This window comes from Podarcis erhardii, assembly GCF_964252035.2.
Source record: "Podarcis erhardii genome assembly, chromosome: 6".
Lineage (NCBI taxonomy): Eukaryota > Metazoa > Chordata > Lepidosauria > Squamata > Lacertidae > Podarcis > Podarcis erhardii.
Genome location: NC_138510.1, coordinates 98,855,379 through 98,871,623, shown reverse-complemented (window position 1 = coordinate 98,871,623; position 16,245 = coordinate 98,855,379). Strand labels below are relative to the sequence as shown.

The following is a 16,245-nucleotide window of genomic DNA, read 5'->3' as shown; positions in this document are numbered from 1 at the left end:
GTTGCAGAAGTCTTGCCTTTGTTGGCTATGCAACCCTAGAATTTTATCATTTTGCTTTGCTATATTGTAATCAATCCATTAATAAAAAGCATTTCCAGATGTCTAATTTTAGTAAGTCCCTAAATGGTATGCAAAAATATGCTAGTTTATGTAGTTGTTGTTGTTTAGTTGTGTCCGACTCTTCATGACCCCCTGGACCAGAGCACGCCAGGGACTCCTGCCTTCCACTGCCTCCTGCAGTTTGGTCAAACTCATGCTGGTAGCTTCGAGAACACTGTCCAACCATCTCGTCCTCTTCTCTTTGCACCCTCCATCTTTCCCAACATCAGGGTCTTTTCCAGGGAGTCTTCTCTTCTCATGAGGTGGCCAAAGTATTGGAGCCTCAGCTTCAGGATCTGTCCTTCCAGTGAGCACTCGGGGCTGATTTCCTTCAGAATGGAGAGGTTTGATCTTCTTGCAGTCCATGGGACTCTCAAGAGTCTCCTCCAGCACCAGAATTCAAAAGCATCACGTAGTATGTAGTACTTGATTGCAATCTGCTTTGGTTATTATTCTACTAGAAAAGTTGGGGGTTGGACTAATGATCCTCAGGAGTCCCTTCCATCTCTACAGTTTTATATATTAGCTAAACTACACAGCACTGTATTATATGGAAGCCCATATAATAGCTGCCACTTTCTAGAACCTGTCAGACACAGCTGCTGTGATGAGTGGGACTGAACTGGACAGTCTGTAACAGGGAATAGTAAAGTCCTGTGTTGAGCAGACCAGGGAGCAAGCTTCACAAATAGATTTTTAGGGGTTAAGCAGTGCCCTGTGCCCTGTAGCTCTCGAGAACCTTCATTGGTAAGTCTGGCTGTTATTCTGGTAGTTCTCTTCTCAGACCAGAGAGCTTGGTGGTGGAACACAGGATAAATCCCTACATGGAGCACCTTGGATTCAGGATCTGCTAAGCTTGCTCGAACCCTGACACAATCTGGAAATAAAAACCATGTTGGTGGATGTCTCCCTTCATCTCTGAGGCTTTGAAGGAACTTCAAAATGAACAAGAAAATCTGAAAACATTTTGCCTGCCCTGTGCGTGCTTGCAGTCTCCATTCAATGAAAGCTCATCATGAGCATTTTAAAACAGGAACTTTTTCTTTTCAACTTTAATAGCTATGGAAATACTGGTTTAGAAGAAGAAAGCAGAATCCCTCTGATGCAGTGCTGAGGGTTTAATAACACTCTCTGGCTTGGGCAAATGATCTTGACTTTCTGTTTCCTGACGCTGATCTGTTGCCCCTAAGGAAAGCTTATGAAATAACAGGATGGAGGAGAAGAAGAAAACCCCAACCCCAGCCTTTCCAATAAGCAAAAAGGGATTTTGCTGATTCGGAATAAGAGCCATAAAGGGGAAACGATAGATCAATAGCTCCATGTAGATCTTTATTGTTCTCAGAGATGAAAAGCCGGCATTTTTGATTGTTATTGTTTTTAAAGAATAGAGCAATGCTAGGATTGGTGGAGGAGGAGTTGCTGCTGCTTACAGCATAAACATTATAGGCTCTATGCTTGGAAATTTGAAGGAAGAGATACTTGCAGTTCTTGTTTGAACCACACCCCCCCCCCCCATGCTAAAGAGGGATCTGCATGACATATCAGTCTTTGGCTGTGGTTGAGAGAGCTTCATCCAGCAGATGGGAGACCACATTGCTACCAAAGACAGGGAATCCAAAGTTATACTTTTGTGTCAAAAGGTTGGAGTGGGGGGCAATGACTCTGATTTGGCATACACAGATTGCAGAACACCTTGTAGGTTTTGCTCTGAGAAGGTATGCAAAATTGTTGCTATTATTATCATTGGATTTCTAGCCCGCTTTTTAGAGGGGAGGTAAGGCAAAGGGTGGCACTGTAGGTTAAACCACAGAGCCTAGGACTTGCTGATCAGAAGGTCAGCGGTTCGAATCCCCGCGACGGGGTGAGCTCCTGTTGCTTGGTCCCTGCTCCTGCCAACCTAGCAGTTCAAAAGCACGTCAAAGTGCAAGTAGATAAATAGGTACCGCTCCGGCAGGAAGGTAAACGGTGTTTCCATGCGCTGCTCTGGTTCGCCAGAAGCGGCTTAGTCATGCTGGCCACATGACCCGGAAGCTGTACGCCGGCTCCCTTGGCCAATAAAGCGAGATGAGCGCCACAACCCCAGAGTCATGCGCGACTGGACCTAACAGTTGGGGTCCCTTTACCGCACAACTCTGCAGTTGCGGCTCTCATTTCGCTTTATTGGCCGAGGGAGCCGGCGTACAGCTTCAGGGTCATGTGGCTAGCATGACTAAGCCGCAGTAGCTTTTTTATGCTGGCACTTTTACCAATGTATGAGTACCAGCATCTCATTGTGGGCACCACAATATGTCCATTTCACAGGAAAAAACCTGGTGATGCTCAAATACACCCCCCCCCCCAGCAAGGTCAAAGTACAGATGAAAAAGCAGGCAACAATACCCCTCAAAATAAACAAAGCCTCCCACCAAACAACCCCCAATAGTAAAACCACCTCAATTAAAAAACAACCACACCAGTTGGGAGGCTTAGTGGGCCTAGACAAGTGCCAAGGTGTGTGTCTGAGGGAGTTGGGGTGACTATGGACACAGCATTGGGGAACTCAGGATTAAATGCCAAATCACACAAGTGTGCATGCAGATGTGGGTGGCAAATGGGGAGGGAGGGGGAGAGAGAAAGGGAGGTGTATGAAAGACATTTTTGACTCTGGAACCACCCACCACTGGCTTCAGTCCAACCAAGCTACCAAGATGTGGTCCTCAACACTTCTCAGAATTTCTCAGACATGGTTCTCTAGCTGCTGGATTACAACTCCCATCATCCCTCACTACTGGTCCCGTGAGCTATGGATGATGGGAGTTGTAGGCCAGCAACAGCTGGGGACCCAAGTTCGAGAAATACCGAAAGGGACTGCGGCCCTTGGCAGAAGAAGGGTTCCCCATCCCTGGCCTAGACTAAGGGTGTCAGGAAGTGACAACAAAAGGGAAAGTTATTAATATGCAACAGGCTACAGTGGTGTGTAGAGATTTGGGTTTTTGAGCAGAGGCAGAAGTACCCAGTTCAAATCCTCCCTCTGCTGTGAATTCACTAGCTGCCCCCCTCCCCCTGTCTCAGCCTCAAATGCTTATCTGCAAAACAAAGGAGTTCCTCTTTCAGAATCCAATCCAAGATCCCCCCCCACTTATTTTAAGACTAGTACTCTCTGAGGAGAGGAACCTGTGTGTGTTACAGGTAAGAATTTGCATGGCAGAATGCTGCCCCCCCCCAAAAAAAGGGAAAAAAGAATTCATTCCACAAAGAAAATTCAGCACCAGCCATCCCTGTCTCACTATCTCCATGACAGGCTTGTTTTCTATGTGTAGAGATTTTCATAGAATCATACAATTGTAGAGTTGGAAGGGACCCTGAGGAACATCTAGTCCAGCCCCCTGAAATGCAGGGATATTCAGCCATCTCATACAAGGATTGAACCTGCAACCTTGCCATTATGAGCATCACATCCTAGCCAACTGAGCTATTCAGTATTGCTGATGTTAAGAACATTAAAAGAATATGAGTCTGCACCAGCAGTTTAAAGTGATACAGCCTGAACAAAGGCTTATCACCTGATTGAGGTATAACCCGACAATAGTGTAATGAAAGTTGTTGTTTATTGGCTTAAATTCGTGCCCATCTTCTCCTCTCTTGTCTTCCATCACCACTAGATCTTATAGGTAAGATACACACACAGAGAGACACAGCACCTCTAGAACTGTGTGCTTCTGTGGTGTCTAAAATCATGACACTTGACAAGCAATATAACTGCTAGCACATTGGCAAAGCTGAGCAGGGTGCAGCCTGGTTTCAAACAGAATGGGGACCACGTTAGTGCCAGGTTAAACCTGTTGAGGCCCCTAGGCAGTCAAACTCTCCAGGTGGGGGTGAGGCAGGGCTCGCAGATTATCTCCTAATATGTTTTTGATTTTACCAACCAACCATTTTAATAAAGCAATTTTATTTCAAGATCAATTCAATTTTATTTTGATCCGTTGTCACGGGGCCCAGGAAAGGCTTGGGGCCCATGGGCCTACTCTGCCTATTTGGTAATCCGGCAGGCAACCCTGTGTTGAGATTGCTGTGTTGCAGGGGTTGGACTAGATGACCCTCGGGGTCCCTTCCACCTCGATGCTGCTATGAAAGGAAAGTAAGTTAAGAGGGCTGCTTCAGGCAGCGGGGCTGCCCCTCCCAGACCGGGGAAGCGAGCAACTCCCGCCTGGCGCGCAATGCGTTAAGCGCAGAGGGGAGGGGCGCTGCTTGCGTCGGGGAGCGCGCAGCCTTCCCTCCCTCCCTCCCTCCCTCCCTCTGCAGACCCATTGAGAGACACAAGAAGGGAGAGCGAGCGAGCGAGCGAGCGAGCGAGGCAGCACCATGACCGAGACGACCAAGACTCACGTTATCCTCCTGGCCTGCGGCAGCTTCAACCCCATCACCAAGGGGCACATTCAGATGTTTGGTGAGTCCTTCCTCGGCGCGCCCTCGCCAGGGCTCCCAGCTCTGCCCTGGGGGCTTCTTGGCGGGGCTCCTGCCTTTCTTCCCGGGTGGCGTTGCTTGATTTGCTGGCTCTGGTCCAGGAGTGGGGGGGGGGGAGGATGCTGGCCGGACCTCTTGCCGGGCTTGGCAGATCTGGAGGAGGAGGGGAGGTTTGCTTGCTAGGACCAAACTGCTGCAGAGCCGGGCAGGAGAGCTGTTTTGCGCCCTGGGGCCATCCCAGGGACGGCCGAGGCAAGGGAGGGGCAGCGGCTCTTCTGGACCCAAGGGAGGGGGCGCAGGAAAGCTTAGGGGGCTTCTTGGCTTGCGGGTGGGTGCGTGCGTGGGGAACAGGATAGGGAGCGTTTAGTAGCGGCGTCAGGAGAGAGACAATGTGGGGCTATTTCGACCGGGAGTGCCAGAGCTCCCCGAGGAAGGGGCGTGAGAGAGGTGATGTATTGGTGGTTGGGTTCTTCTGGAGGAGGTTTTCTGGGGGTTGGAGCAGCCGGGAGCGGAGGGGGGGGGGAGAGAGAGCAGGCTTGGGAGGAGGAGGGTGGGGTGTGTGCGGCGGCGCGGGTGGGGGAAGATGAGATGATGGCTGATGGATATGCAGGAGGATGGATGGGTGAATGAGAGGTTTGCCTGGTAGCTAAGGGAGGGCGGTTGGTGTCAGCAAAAGGGGAGGCGTTTGCAGAGCTTGTTGTTTGCGGATGGGGAATCTCTTCTCCTTGGGAAATGTCAGCCTAGTCACCTGCCACTGAATCAGTGAATGAAGAGCCCGGGATATGAGATCTCCAGCTTCCTCCTGCTGATCTGGTTACCTCTTTTAGTGGGGTAGCGCCTTTATTAGCCACTGTGCTGGCAGAGAATGCCATCCAGTACAATCATACAGAGAGCCAGATTTGCCATGGGATGTACATTTTGCAGGCAAGAGCTGAACGCGGAAAAGCCTAATGGAGTGACAATGTGTGTTTGTAAACATGTACTTGTTGCAGTCAGGCTTTACATGCTTAGAGATATACTTCACATCTTTGGCATATCCACAGAACAGCCCCATACCGTGCGAAATGGCCCTGCTCCCTCTTGTGCACATTGAATTAAACTGGAGTATGCAGACTAGGAGGAGATACAATGAGTTTTTGTTGGGGGAGACTATCTGAAATCTTGGATCACAACCTCAAGAGGGAGTTTCATGCCAATGGCTACCTCTAGTCTCAGGCTGGAGTGTCAGCTGTTGGTCGCTGTATCGACAGTGGCATGATGTTGCATGCGTGTTTGTATGTATGTGTCAATCCTATGTATACACAATGGCTGCTTCAGTTTTGGAGGCCATACTATGCAATTTTAAGAGAATTAAAGGATGATAATGGGGGTGGGGTGGGGGTGGTGTCACCCCCCTCTTTTAAAAAGCATTTGTGTAGATATGGTGTGCTGAATCTAATCAATTATAGCTATTTTGCATATAGAACCAGGGTCAGTGAGTGTCATCTTGCATGTGTGTCTTTGAGGTCTCTATAAAAGAAGAGGCTTTTTAAAATGGGGTTTGTATGCATGGGCAGGAAGGTTAAGAGCTGTTTGCTGTCCATGACTGTAAGTGCTGAAATTACTTCACAGCTGAGAACAGGAAACACCAGCCTTTTTCCATCACTAGAAGTCTAGAGAGACTGTTGTTAAGAGATTGACCGGCCTTGGAAATACTGAGTGATATTGATGATAAGGTGCACCTGCTTGGCACAAGCTAAGCAGCTGACTCATTGAGAAATTAGTGAGGTCAAAGTGGGAATTGCGATAACTCATTTCTCAGAAAAAACGTGTGCCTATAATCACAATAGAAACACACAGTGGTAAAATTCACCCTATTCTCATTTGGTTTGTAAATACAGCTCAAGTCTCAAAAAAGCTGCCTATGCGATGGAAATTCACTAGACTCTTTCAATGCAGCCAGAGGAGAAGACTTTCTGCCAATTCACACCAGAAGGGAAAAATGCACAGAATTATAAATAATGCACATGTTGTGCAAGTTAAAAATTGATTTGTGCCTGCTCTAAAGACCACTCTTCTCCTTTCTTTTCAAGAGAAGGCCTGGTCATGTGTTTACAACACTGGGAACATTCTGCGATCCACCCCCCCCCCCAAAAATCAATCAGAGTTTTGGCGAAGGTGAGGTCAGGGTTGTATTTAAGACACAGCCCAACATTTAAAGCAGCTTCAAGAAGAGCCTGCTCAGAGATAGGAGGATTTTGTACATCAGGATTTTGTACATCATATTGTTATGCAGATGAAATAAATCTGAATGAATGCAATAATACGTTTCCTGATTGTAAAATGGCGCATAATGAGAACCAGGAAGTCATTCCCCCCCCCCCCCCGCCAGGTGCCTGCTGGCTTACAGATGCTCTTATTTCCATTTAATATGAGCACTCACAAAGCTTCTCACATCTGCATAGGTTCCCTTTAAGAGCACATGGCACTGCTGTGAAATGCCAGGACCTGCGTCCTAGGAAGTGAAGGAACATCCTGTCCGCGTAGCCTTTTCATTTCCCCTGTGTCAGCAAAGTGGATCAGAGGCCCAGGCCAGATCCCTTGCACAGATGCCTGCATTGCCCACCTGCTCGTTTCCAGCAGAGTCCTGATCTGTCTTCAAAGGCAGTTCCTGCAGACTTAAACCCAGGCTGAGGGATGCTGGGTTATCTTATTGAGATAAGCCAGGGAAGACTCCCAAATAATTCAGGGCTAGGCAAGATCTGAAGACCAGATAGGGATGGGAACGGAGAGATGGCATATCGTAATGTCTGAGATGCAACTAGGCAATTCCTCAATTCATATATATATAATCCCACATGGTTTTCCTACTTGCCTTTTTATATCTCAGGAGCCAATTTTACCTCTTCCATCCTTTCCTAGCTCAAGATTTGGGAATGCCTAATTCTCCAGCAAGCTTGAGGTTCTTTTTAAAAGCCATATGGTAAATAACATCTGTCATTAAAGATTATTTTATTATATTTGTATACCACCCGCCATCTGAAGATCCAAAAGAACAGGAAGCCATGTGTATTTTAAGCTGGAAGCTGATTGTATCCCATGATATTGTGGCTTTTGGGGTGCTGAAGTGGGGAGAGAGAACAATTGTGAACTACGAGCTTGTAAAGTAAAATGTGGGAAATAGACCCTTGTCTCTGTTCTTGTCCTCTTTTGATTTGTGTATGTTGCAGGGAAGGAGCCAGGAGCCACCCACTTTGGTGAACTTCATAATCCCCATCTTCCCATGCAGCTATTCCCTTGCTCTTACCTTGTCTCCTTTTGTTGTTTCCACTCTTGTGAAAATGTACTCTTTGTAGGATCCTTAGGGCAGGTGGGGGGGGGGACCTTTGGCTCTCCATATGGTGCTCAACTACAATTTTCATCATCCCATGCTTGCCAGGGCTGATGGGAGTTGTAGTTCAGCAACACCTGGTGGGTCAAAGGTTCCCTGCGCTATATAATTAATACCATTAGCATAACTAACAATAGAGGGGGGAATGTCTGCATGTGGAGGATAGTTACATTGACTTACCATGCAGGATTACACACAATTTACAATTAATATAGGGGCAGATGGGACTCATCAACCTGAGAAGGTAGCCCATCTAGGAGAAGGAAAACTTTGATCCTAAACCTCTGCTGCCTTGTGGGGTTATCTTCGGGAAAACAAAAGGTTCAGGAGTAAACCCTACAGAAATCTGGAGTGGATTCCCTAGGTGGCTGGATGGTGCCCTGCGTGCCTCCTGAGGGCATCTCCTGCAGCCAAATGGTGCCAGGCGTCTTTCTCTGCTTTCCTCTGGACCCCATTAGCGAGGCCAAGAAGGGGTCTTGCTGCCTGGGCAGCCCAGGACCTCCAGACCCACTGCCCAGCCTTGCGCCCCAGGGAGGTCACTTCGGTGCTGCTAACACAGCAGTTTGACTTCACCCCCAGAGGCACATGCTATTGTCTCTCAAGACAGACAGATGCGAACAACCAAACGATAACAACATAAAGAACAAAAGCTGGTATAAAAAAGATCCACTGAGAAGAGAACCATAAAATAATTCCTAATCCAACATTCCAAGTAAAACCAATAAACAGTTACATGATTTAAAACCAGCTCATCATTTAACCTAAGGGAAAATAATTCTTTTGAAAAGCAAAACAGGGCAGAAACCGGCCACACCTAGGTTGGGAGGAAGTTCCACTGACATGACGTGAGACGTGGGTGGTGCTGTGGTCTAAACCACTGAGCCTCTTGGGCTTGCAGATTGGAAGGTCAGTGGTTCAAATCCTGCTGCTCTGTCCCAGCTTCTGCCAATCTAGCAGTTCGAAAGCACACCAGTGCAAGTTGATAAACAGGTACTGTTGCAGCAGGAAGGCAAACAGTGTTTTCATGGACTCTAGCTTACATTACTTGGTTGTAGAGGGGGTGTGTGTGTTGTGTTTCAATGTGCATGTAAGAATTTGTCATTACACATACTGTGTAATCAAACCAAGTAGTCTTCTTTTTCAACAATACACACTAGGAACTGTGGACCTTTAAAGATGCTGAAGTAGATTCTTCCTGCTCAGAAGCTGCTGTGTCACAAGCCTTCTGGCTGTTGTTGCTCAGTGTGTTGTGCATCTGGTTTTTTCCTCTTCTCTGTGGCTAAATATGCTTTATGGTGTTAGGCTACTGTCATAAGACAACTAGTAGCTGCAATTGTGGTATCTTCCCTGGCCTGCTACTCTCAGTAAAACTTCAGCGTTTGATGTTTTATTATGTTTTATATTCAGCTGGAAGCCGTCTGGAGTGGGTGGGGTATTAATAATAATAATAATAATAATTAATAATATTTTTATTGCAAGGTTGCATCCATGACAAATGCTTCTGTTGCTCATCTCTACCTATACTGCTGAATCCCAAAAAAGCATTAGTTCTGATCCCAGAAAAGCAGATTTATGCTATTTTTTAAATGCCTTCCAAACATTAAACTAGCACAACAACATTTTTCAGAGACTGGCCCAACAATTTCTGGAGGGGCTTTGTCTGTAACAAAGACTCACCCAAAGCATATTTTGAAGACATAATTGTCACCACCAAGGACAAAAATGTGAAAACTTGTCAACGGAGACTATAACCTGCTCAGCTCTGCTGCCCAAAGTGTACCAATGCTGTCAGAGTGCCCTGTGCCACGTTCCAGGTTTTGAACATTAAATAATCCTTCCCCTCTTACAGCCGGTTCACTCCATGTCATCTTATTCTGCTATTGCAAGAGAAACTGGAGGTGAATTTAATTTGAAACCAGAACTACTGCTCCGGCACTGGCCCATTCTGTTTCATTCAGTGCTTATCTGGAAATGGTGAAAAGTCATTTAGATTTTTACAGTCTTGTGGAATCAGTTTGTAGCAGCAGAACAGTCTGATCACCTGCTGCAATACTATTACATTAAGAGCTGGTTCGTGCATTCATGTTACAACACTTGATTACTATTCACTTGCGGCTGTTTCACACACATTCATATTTTGATTTTTCTGTTCTTAATTATTTAAGCTGTAGTCGTATTTCTGCTAACTGGGAGTAAGTCTCATTGAATGGTTTCTGAAAACATACCTTTTTAGGCAAGCATTCTCCAGATATGAACTTCTGATTTTATTGTTTTAGAAGGTTTTTTTTACCTGTTTTGTTATGCTTTTTATTGTATATTTTACTTACTAACTGAATTTGTAGAGTGTATCACAGGGAGGTTAACAGTATAAAAATACAAAAATATGTAACACAGTAACAAACACAAACAATAATGCCCCCCAAGTGTTAAGGATGTTTTAATGCCCAATGGATTTCTTATTGTGTATTTTAATTATGTATTGATTTTATATTTGTAAAGTATTTTGAATCCATTTTTGAATATAAGCAGTATACAAAATAAAAGTAATACTATAGTAATATTAACAACCACAACTTAATAGGTTCTGTTTCAGAGGAAACCTGTAAAGCATTCCACTTTTTCATTTATGCAGATGTATACTCTATGCTTCATCAATAGGGGAGCAAGGTATAAATCTGCTTAAATAAATAAGCGACTACATGGCCAGCAGCTGACCAAATTGACTCCACCAAAAGGCACTGTATTTAGAGGCAATGCCAAGTGAATCAAATGCTCTGTTTGTGGTATTAGATCTATCTATATGGGCTAGTTGTTGCTTAATGATGCAGTCATCAAGGGATGAACATGGATTCCTGAACCAGCCTTTGATGACTGTGACTGCCAGATGAATCAGTTTACAATTGATGCGTGTGCTGTTCCCACTGCTGTATTCTGCTGCGATTAAAAGTGATTTTATTTTGTTTAGATTGAGTGTTGTGGTTGAAACTGGTTTTATTGTATCATATGGTGTCTGATTGTGAGCTGGCATGGAGACCGGCCTGGGTCAAGAGACAGGGTGTAAATTAAATAACTCAATGGGGAGTCAGCATAGTCTAGCAGAATAGGTTAGTATTGTGGACTAGAGGGGCACCCTGCGGTCTCGGGCAGCTAGGGAGACTGGAGGTCCTAGCATAGAACCCAGGATCCTGTCCATGCCAAGCATCAGATGTGGCAGAGTAGATGCTTTGCATCTGTCGGGTCCGGCATCTGGGGCCGCTCTCCAAAGAAGTCCTTGGGTGTGATTCCAATGGAAGCATGGCAGGGCTGGACGTAGCCAAAGCTCCCTGTCTGGTGGTGTTTATTTGGGGTGAAGTGGGATGAGACCAGAGGCACTTGCAAGTTGCTTTTCTAACCATTATAGGGGTGAGCGAAAGGAGAAGGAAACTTTCTGGCAGGCTACAGCCAGGATCTTACTCTAGCAGGATAGTCAAAGGTGAAATAGGCTGGAGGTCAGGCACAGGATCAGGTAAACAAGGACCAAGGGATGGAGGAGGAAGAGGTAAGATCAGAAGATGGGATGGTGGTCAGGCAATGGCTGGCCATATAAGAACCAAGGCAGGAACGTAGGCAAGGTGATGCATTTTGATGGACAAGTTGCTTCAAATGAGAAGTATAGGTTGGAACAGAAGTTGTATACAGGAACTGAGATCCCTGTTGGTTCCTCAAGTCACACGATCCGGACTTGACTGAGGAGCTGCACAGCAAGATTCTTTCAGATCAGGGATACGGTATGTCTGTCCCTCCAGATATTGTTGGACTACAGTTCCCATCATCGTCCATGGTACTTGAGGCTGATGGGGATTGCAGTGCCACAGCATCTGTAGGGTGGTAGCTTTTCCACCCCCGTTTTAGAATGACCTTGCCATCTGTAAAATGGGCTTGTGATTATCAGGTTTAGCCAACTGGTCACATTTTGTGGCAGCTGCTCAGATTCATGTATTCTCTCTTGTTTGAATACAAAGTGAAAAACAAAATCAAACAAGAGCAGACAGCACTGAGAAAGAAATACCAGTATGGAGCAATGCCACCATAAGCAGTGATCAAGAACTATTCTTGCCAGGGGGGTGCTTTTTGGGGGACGCAAAGATCCCTGTCCTGCCTCCCCAGTGGCAAGCTGCCAGGTTCTGTTGGCATAGGAAGCTGCCTTATGCTGGCTGAGTCAGGCCACTGGGTCCAGCTACTCAGTACTGTCTGTCCTGGCCAGCAGGGGCTCTTTGGGGTTTCAGAGAGGAAATATTTCAAGCCTGGAGATGCTGGGAGTTGGCCATGATGATTGTAAGATCAATTGTTCAGATGCTAACGGGGGTTAACAGGGAATTTCAATGCCCCCTCTTGCTCCCCCATCTTTTGGCACTTTGTCTTTAAACTGGATTTGGACAGGACAGGACTGTCCTCTGTAAAATTGCACATGCAATCGCCCTTACTGAAAATAAAACAGCCATTCTAGCCCTTTCTTCTAGACAAGGCTTAAATCTCTGTGACTGCGTATACATGTGTGTGTTTTATATATATATGTATGTATGTATGTATGTATGTATGTATGTATGTATATATCTGTGTGCTGCATCAATGTCTTTCCAGTTTGCTTCCCTACCCCCAAATAGCCAAGCTGAAGACTTCCTTTGTTTTTTGAATGGCAGATTAAGCCGGCAGCCATCCATCTGAATCTACAACAGACTGTGCTTACTCTGTATGCCTAGATGAAAGTTGTGTAAGCTTGAAAGCTTGCAGCATTTCACAAGGCAAGATGGTCCAGTGAAACAGAACATTTTACCTATTTCCTGACCCTACTCTGTCAGCCTAGCACTGGGAGGAAAATTGCTATACCTTCAAATTAATCATCTTATCTGTCAGCCTAGAGTTGTTTTTTATATAATATAATAAATATAAAAAGGAGCTGCATGTATATACTGTAATCTGAGATAGCTGCTTTCTGGCAGAGGTAAATGCAGTGCAGACTCTTTGTCCTTCACACTAGGTGGGAGTTTCATCCTCTCATAGCAAAGAGGTCGGTGTTTCCTCAAGCCTCGTTCAGACCATAGAGCGCATGACAGATTAGTTCCGACCGACTTGCAAATAAGAGCACCGCAGTTATTAAGACACAAAAAATAAGTAAATTGCTTGCCAGCCTGCCTACGTATGACCAAATAATAGTGCGAGACTATGCATATTTACTCGGATGTAAACCCCATTCAAGCTAAACAGGTCTTACTCTCTTTTTTTTAAAAATAATTTTTATTAATTTTCATAAACAAAAACACACAAAAAAACATTCACAAACAACACATGACTTCCCCATACCTCCCCTTCACTGCACCCTTGTTTCCAATTTTTTAGCAATCCTTCATTCCATTTTTATATTTAACTTCCCTCAGGTTTTCTTAACTTAAACATTTACAGCTGTAATTCTCTGTTTCTTACCCCTTGACATTTTATCAGTCTGAAATTTTACAACAGTTCTTAAGATATATTTTAAATTTTTCCCAGTCCTCTTCCACTGTCTCTCTCCTCTGATCACGGATTCTGCCGGTCATCTCTGCCAGTCCCATAAATTCAGTCACCTTCGTCTGCCATTCTTCCAGAGTAGGTAATTCTTGCATCTTCCAATACTTTGCCAAAAGGATTCTTGCTGCTGTAGTTGCATACATAAAAAATGTCCTATCTTTCTTTGGTACCAATTGGCCGACCATGCCCAAGAGAAAAGCCTCCGGTTTCTTTGCAAATGTCCACTTAAGGATTTTCTTAATTTCATTATAGATCATTTCCCAGTAGGCCTTAATCTTTGGGCAGGTCCACCAAAGGTGGTAGAAAGTTCCTTCACATTCGTTACATTTCCAGCATTTATTATTGGGCAAATGGTATATCTTTGCAAGCTTGACTGGGGTCATGTACCACCTATAGATCATTTTCATTATGTTTTCTTTCAAGGCACTACATGCCGTAAATTTAAGGCCTGTGGTCCATAACTGTTCCCAGTCAGCAAACATAATATCATGACCTAAGTCTTGTGCCCATTTGATCATAGCTGATTTAACCGTTTCATCCTGTGTATTCCATTTCAGCAACAAGTTATACATTTTAGACAGATTCTTAGTATTGGTCTCTAACAATTCTGTTTCCAATTTTGACCTCTCCTTCTGGAATCCTAGTTTCCTGTCCTGCTTAAAAGTCTCATTTATCTGATAATAATGTAACCAGTCTCGAACCTTGGATTTTAGTTTCTCAAAGCTCTGTAATTTAACCTTTTCACCATCATATTCTATAATTTCACAATATTTTGGCCAATTAGAGTCCATGTTAAGTTTTTTCACCGCTCTAGCTTCCATTGGTGACAACCATCTGGGTGTTTTACTTTCCAACAAATCCTTATATCGATTCCAAACATTATACAAAGCTTTCCTGACAATATGATTTTTAAAGCCTTTATAAACCTTTGCCTTGTCATACCATAAATATGCATGCCAGCCAAAATTATTATCATACCCTTTCAGGTCTAAAATGTCTGTATCCTCAAGAAGTAGCCATTGCTTCAACCAGCAGAAAGCTGCTGCTTCATAGTAAAGTCTTAAGTCCGGCAGAGCAAAACCCCCCCTATCTTTTGCATCAGTCAAAATCTTAAATTTTATTCTGGGCTTTTTGCCCTGCCAGACAAATTTGGATATATCTTTCTGCCACTTCTTGAAACAGTCCATCCTATCCAGAATTTGTAATGTCTGAAATAAAAACAACAATCTCGGCAATACATTCATCTTGATAACAGCAATTCGGCCTAACAAGGAGAGTCTCAACCTAGACCATATGTCAAGATCTTTCTTAACTTCCGACCAACATTTCTCATAATTATCTTTAAATAAATTCACATTCTTAGATGTTAAATTCACCCCCAGATATTTCACTTTTAAACAGGTCTTACTCTCAAGTAAGTATATATTGGATTGCATATATAGTGAAATGTAGCCTAAAGGAAAAGAGTTTGTTTCTTGTAATGCATTGCTATTCGGTCGCCTGGCAACAAAGCTGGCCACAGGAGACCACCAGCCCAGCGGCTATTGACAAGCCTGCATTTACCGGTAGTTCTTCCAGCCAGGGCTGTTCTGCTGATATCTGAATTGGCAAGCACTGCAAATGATGGTGGAATTTCACAAGAGCGCACTTCATAAGGCCAGAAACCAGTGCTGGCTTCTGGAGGGATTTTTGGGGGGGCTCTTGGGAAAGGCACCCTCAGTGGTCCCCTAGTGAGTCTACTCCATTGCTGCCATGGTTGCCAGCTGCTGCTGCTCCTCTGCTTCATCTCTCTGTTACTGCCTTCTTGCCTGGCAGAGGCAAAGAGTGGGCAGGCAGCGGGTACCCCCTTCATTGCTCACTTGCCCATCACCTCTGGGCCAGAGCAAAAGACAATGCAGGGTGCCATTGTCCGGGGCTTGTTCTCTCTTTTTTTAAAAAATAATTTTTATTAACCGACCAATCAAATCAAATCAAATCAAATCACATCACATAAATTCCGAATTAAAAAGCCGAATTTTAAATTTTTGTTGAGGGGACCCATATTTCAAGTTCCAAAGGGGGATTCTGATCATCTTCTTGCTACTGCATTAATATCCAAATCAGTCCAAATAAAGTTCATAATTCTATCCAGTCTTATCTTGCTGGTTCCACATCTCATCTTGTTCGTATACATTTTTTTCTTTTTTTCTTTATGATCTCTTCTGATAATCACCTTAAGCAGATAAACACCAATTATAATCCTGTGTGAATTTTCCGTTCGTCCAATCCTCATATCGAGATGGTTTCCATATATCATCGCTTTCATAAATAACATCGCTCTTTCCATCATTTATCTCGCATTCTGTCCGGGGCTTGTTCTCAGTGGGAATCCTTCTGAGTTGTGGGTTTTTGGCACTGACTCTGCCAGAAGCTCAAGTTTGCAAGCAATAAATAAATCTGAACTCTGCAACCCAAAAATCCAAATTATGTAAGTGAGGTAAATAGTGCAAATAGATCAGCTTGCATAAATTACCAAAACAAAATAAAAAAATTCCTTCCAGTAGCACCTTAAAGACCAACTGAGTTAGTTCTAGGTATGAGCTTTCGTGTGCATGCACACTTCTTCAGATACACACTTCAGTGTGCATGCACACGAAAGCTCATACCTAGAACTAACTCAGTTGGTCTTTAAGGTGCTACTGGAAGGAATTTTTTTATTTTGTTTTGACCATGGCAGACCAACACGGCTACCTATCTGTAACATAAATTACCAAGTTAGCTTTAATTTGCTTTGGGGTGGGTGGGTG

General features: G+C 44.5%; 1 protein-coding gene across 6 annotated transcripts in view; it reads left to right on the top strand.

The window, feature by feature from the left end:
* NMNAT2 (nicotinamide nucleotide adenylyltransferase 2) overlaps window positions 1-16,245 on the top strand; it is a 76,767-nt gene that overhangs the window by 13,476 nt on the left and 47,046 nt on the right. The window contains exon 1 of one of the 6 annotated variants that reach the window (XM_081867352.1): window positions 4,406-4,528. The exons of the other annotated variants lie outside the window; for them this stretch is intronic. Within the exon in view, the coding sequence (XP_081723478.1) occupies window positions 4,444-4,528 (85 nt within the window). The 5' untranslated portion in view covers window positions 4,406-4,443. Of the gene's footprint in view, window positions 1-4,405; window positions 4,529-16,245 lie in introns of those variants that run through there. 6 annotated transcript variants of the gene reach the window in all.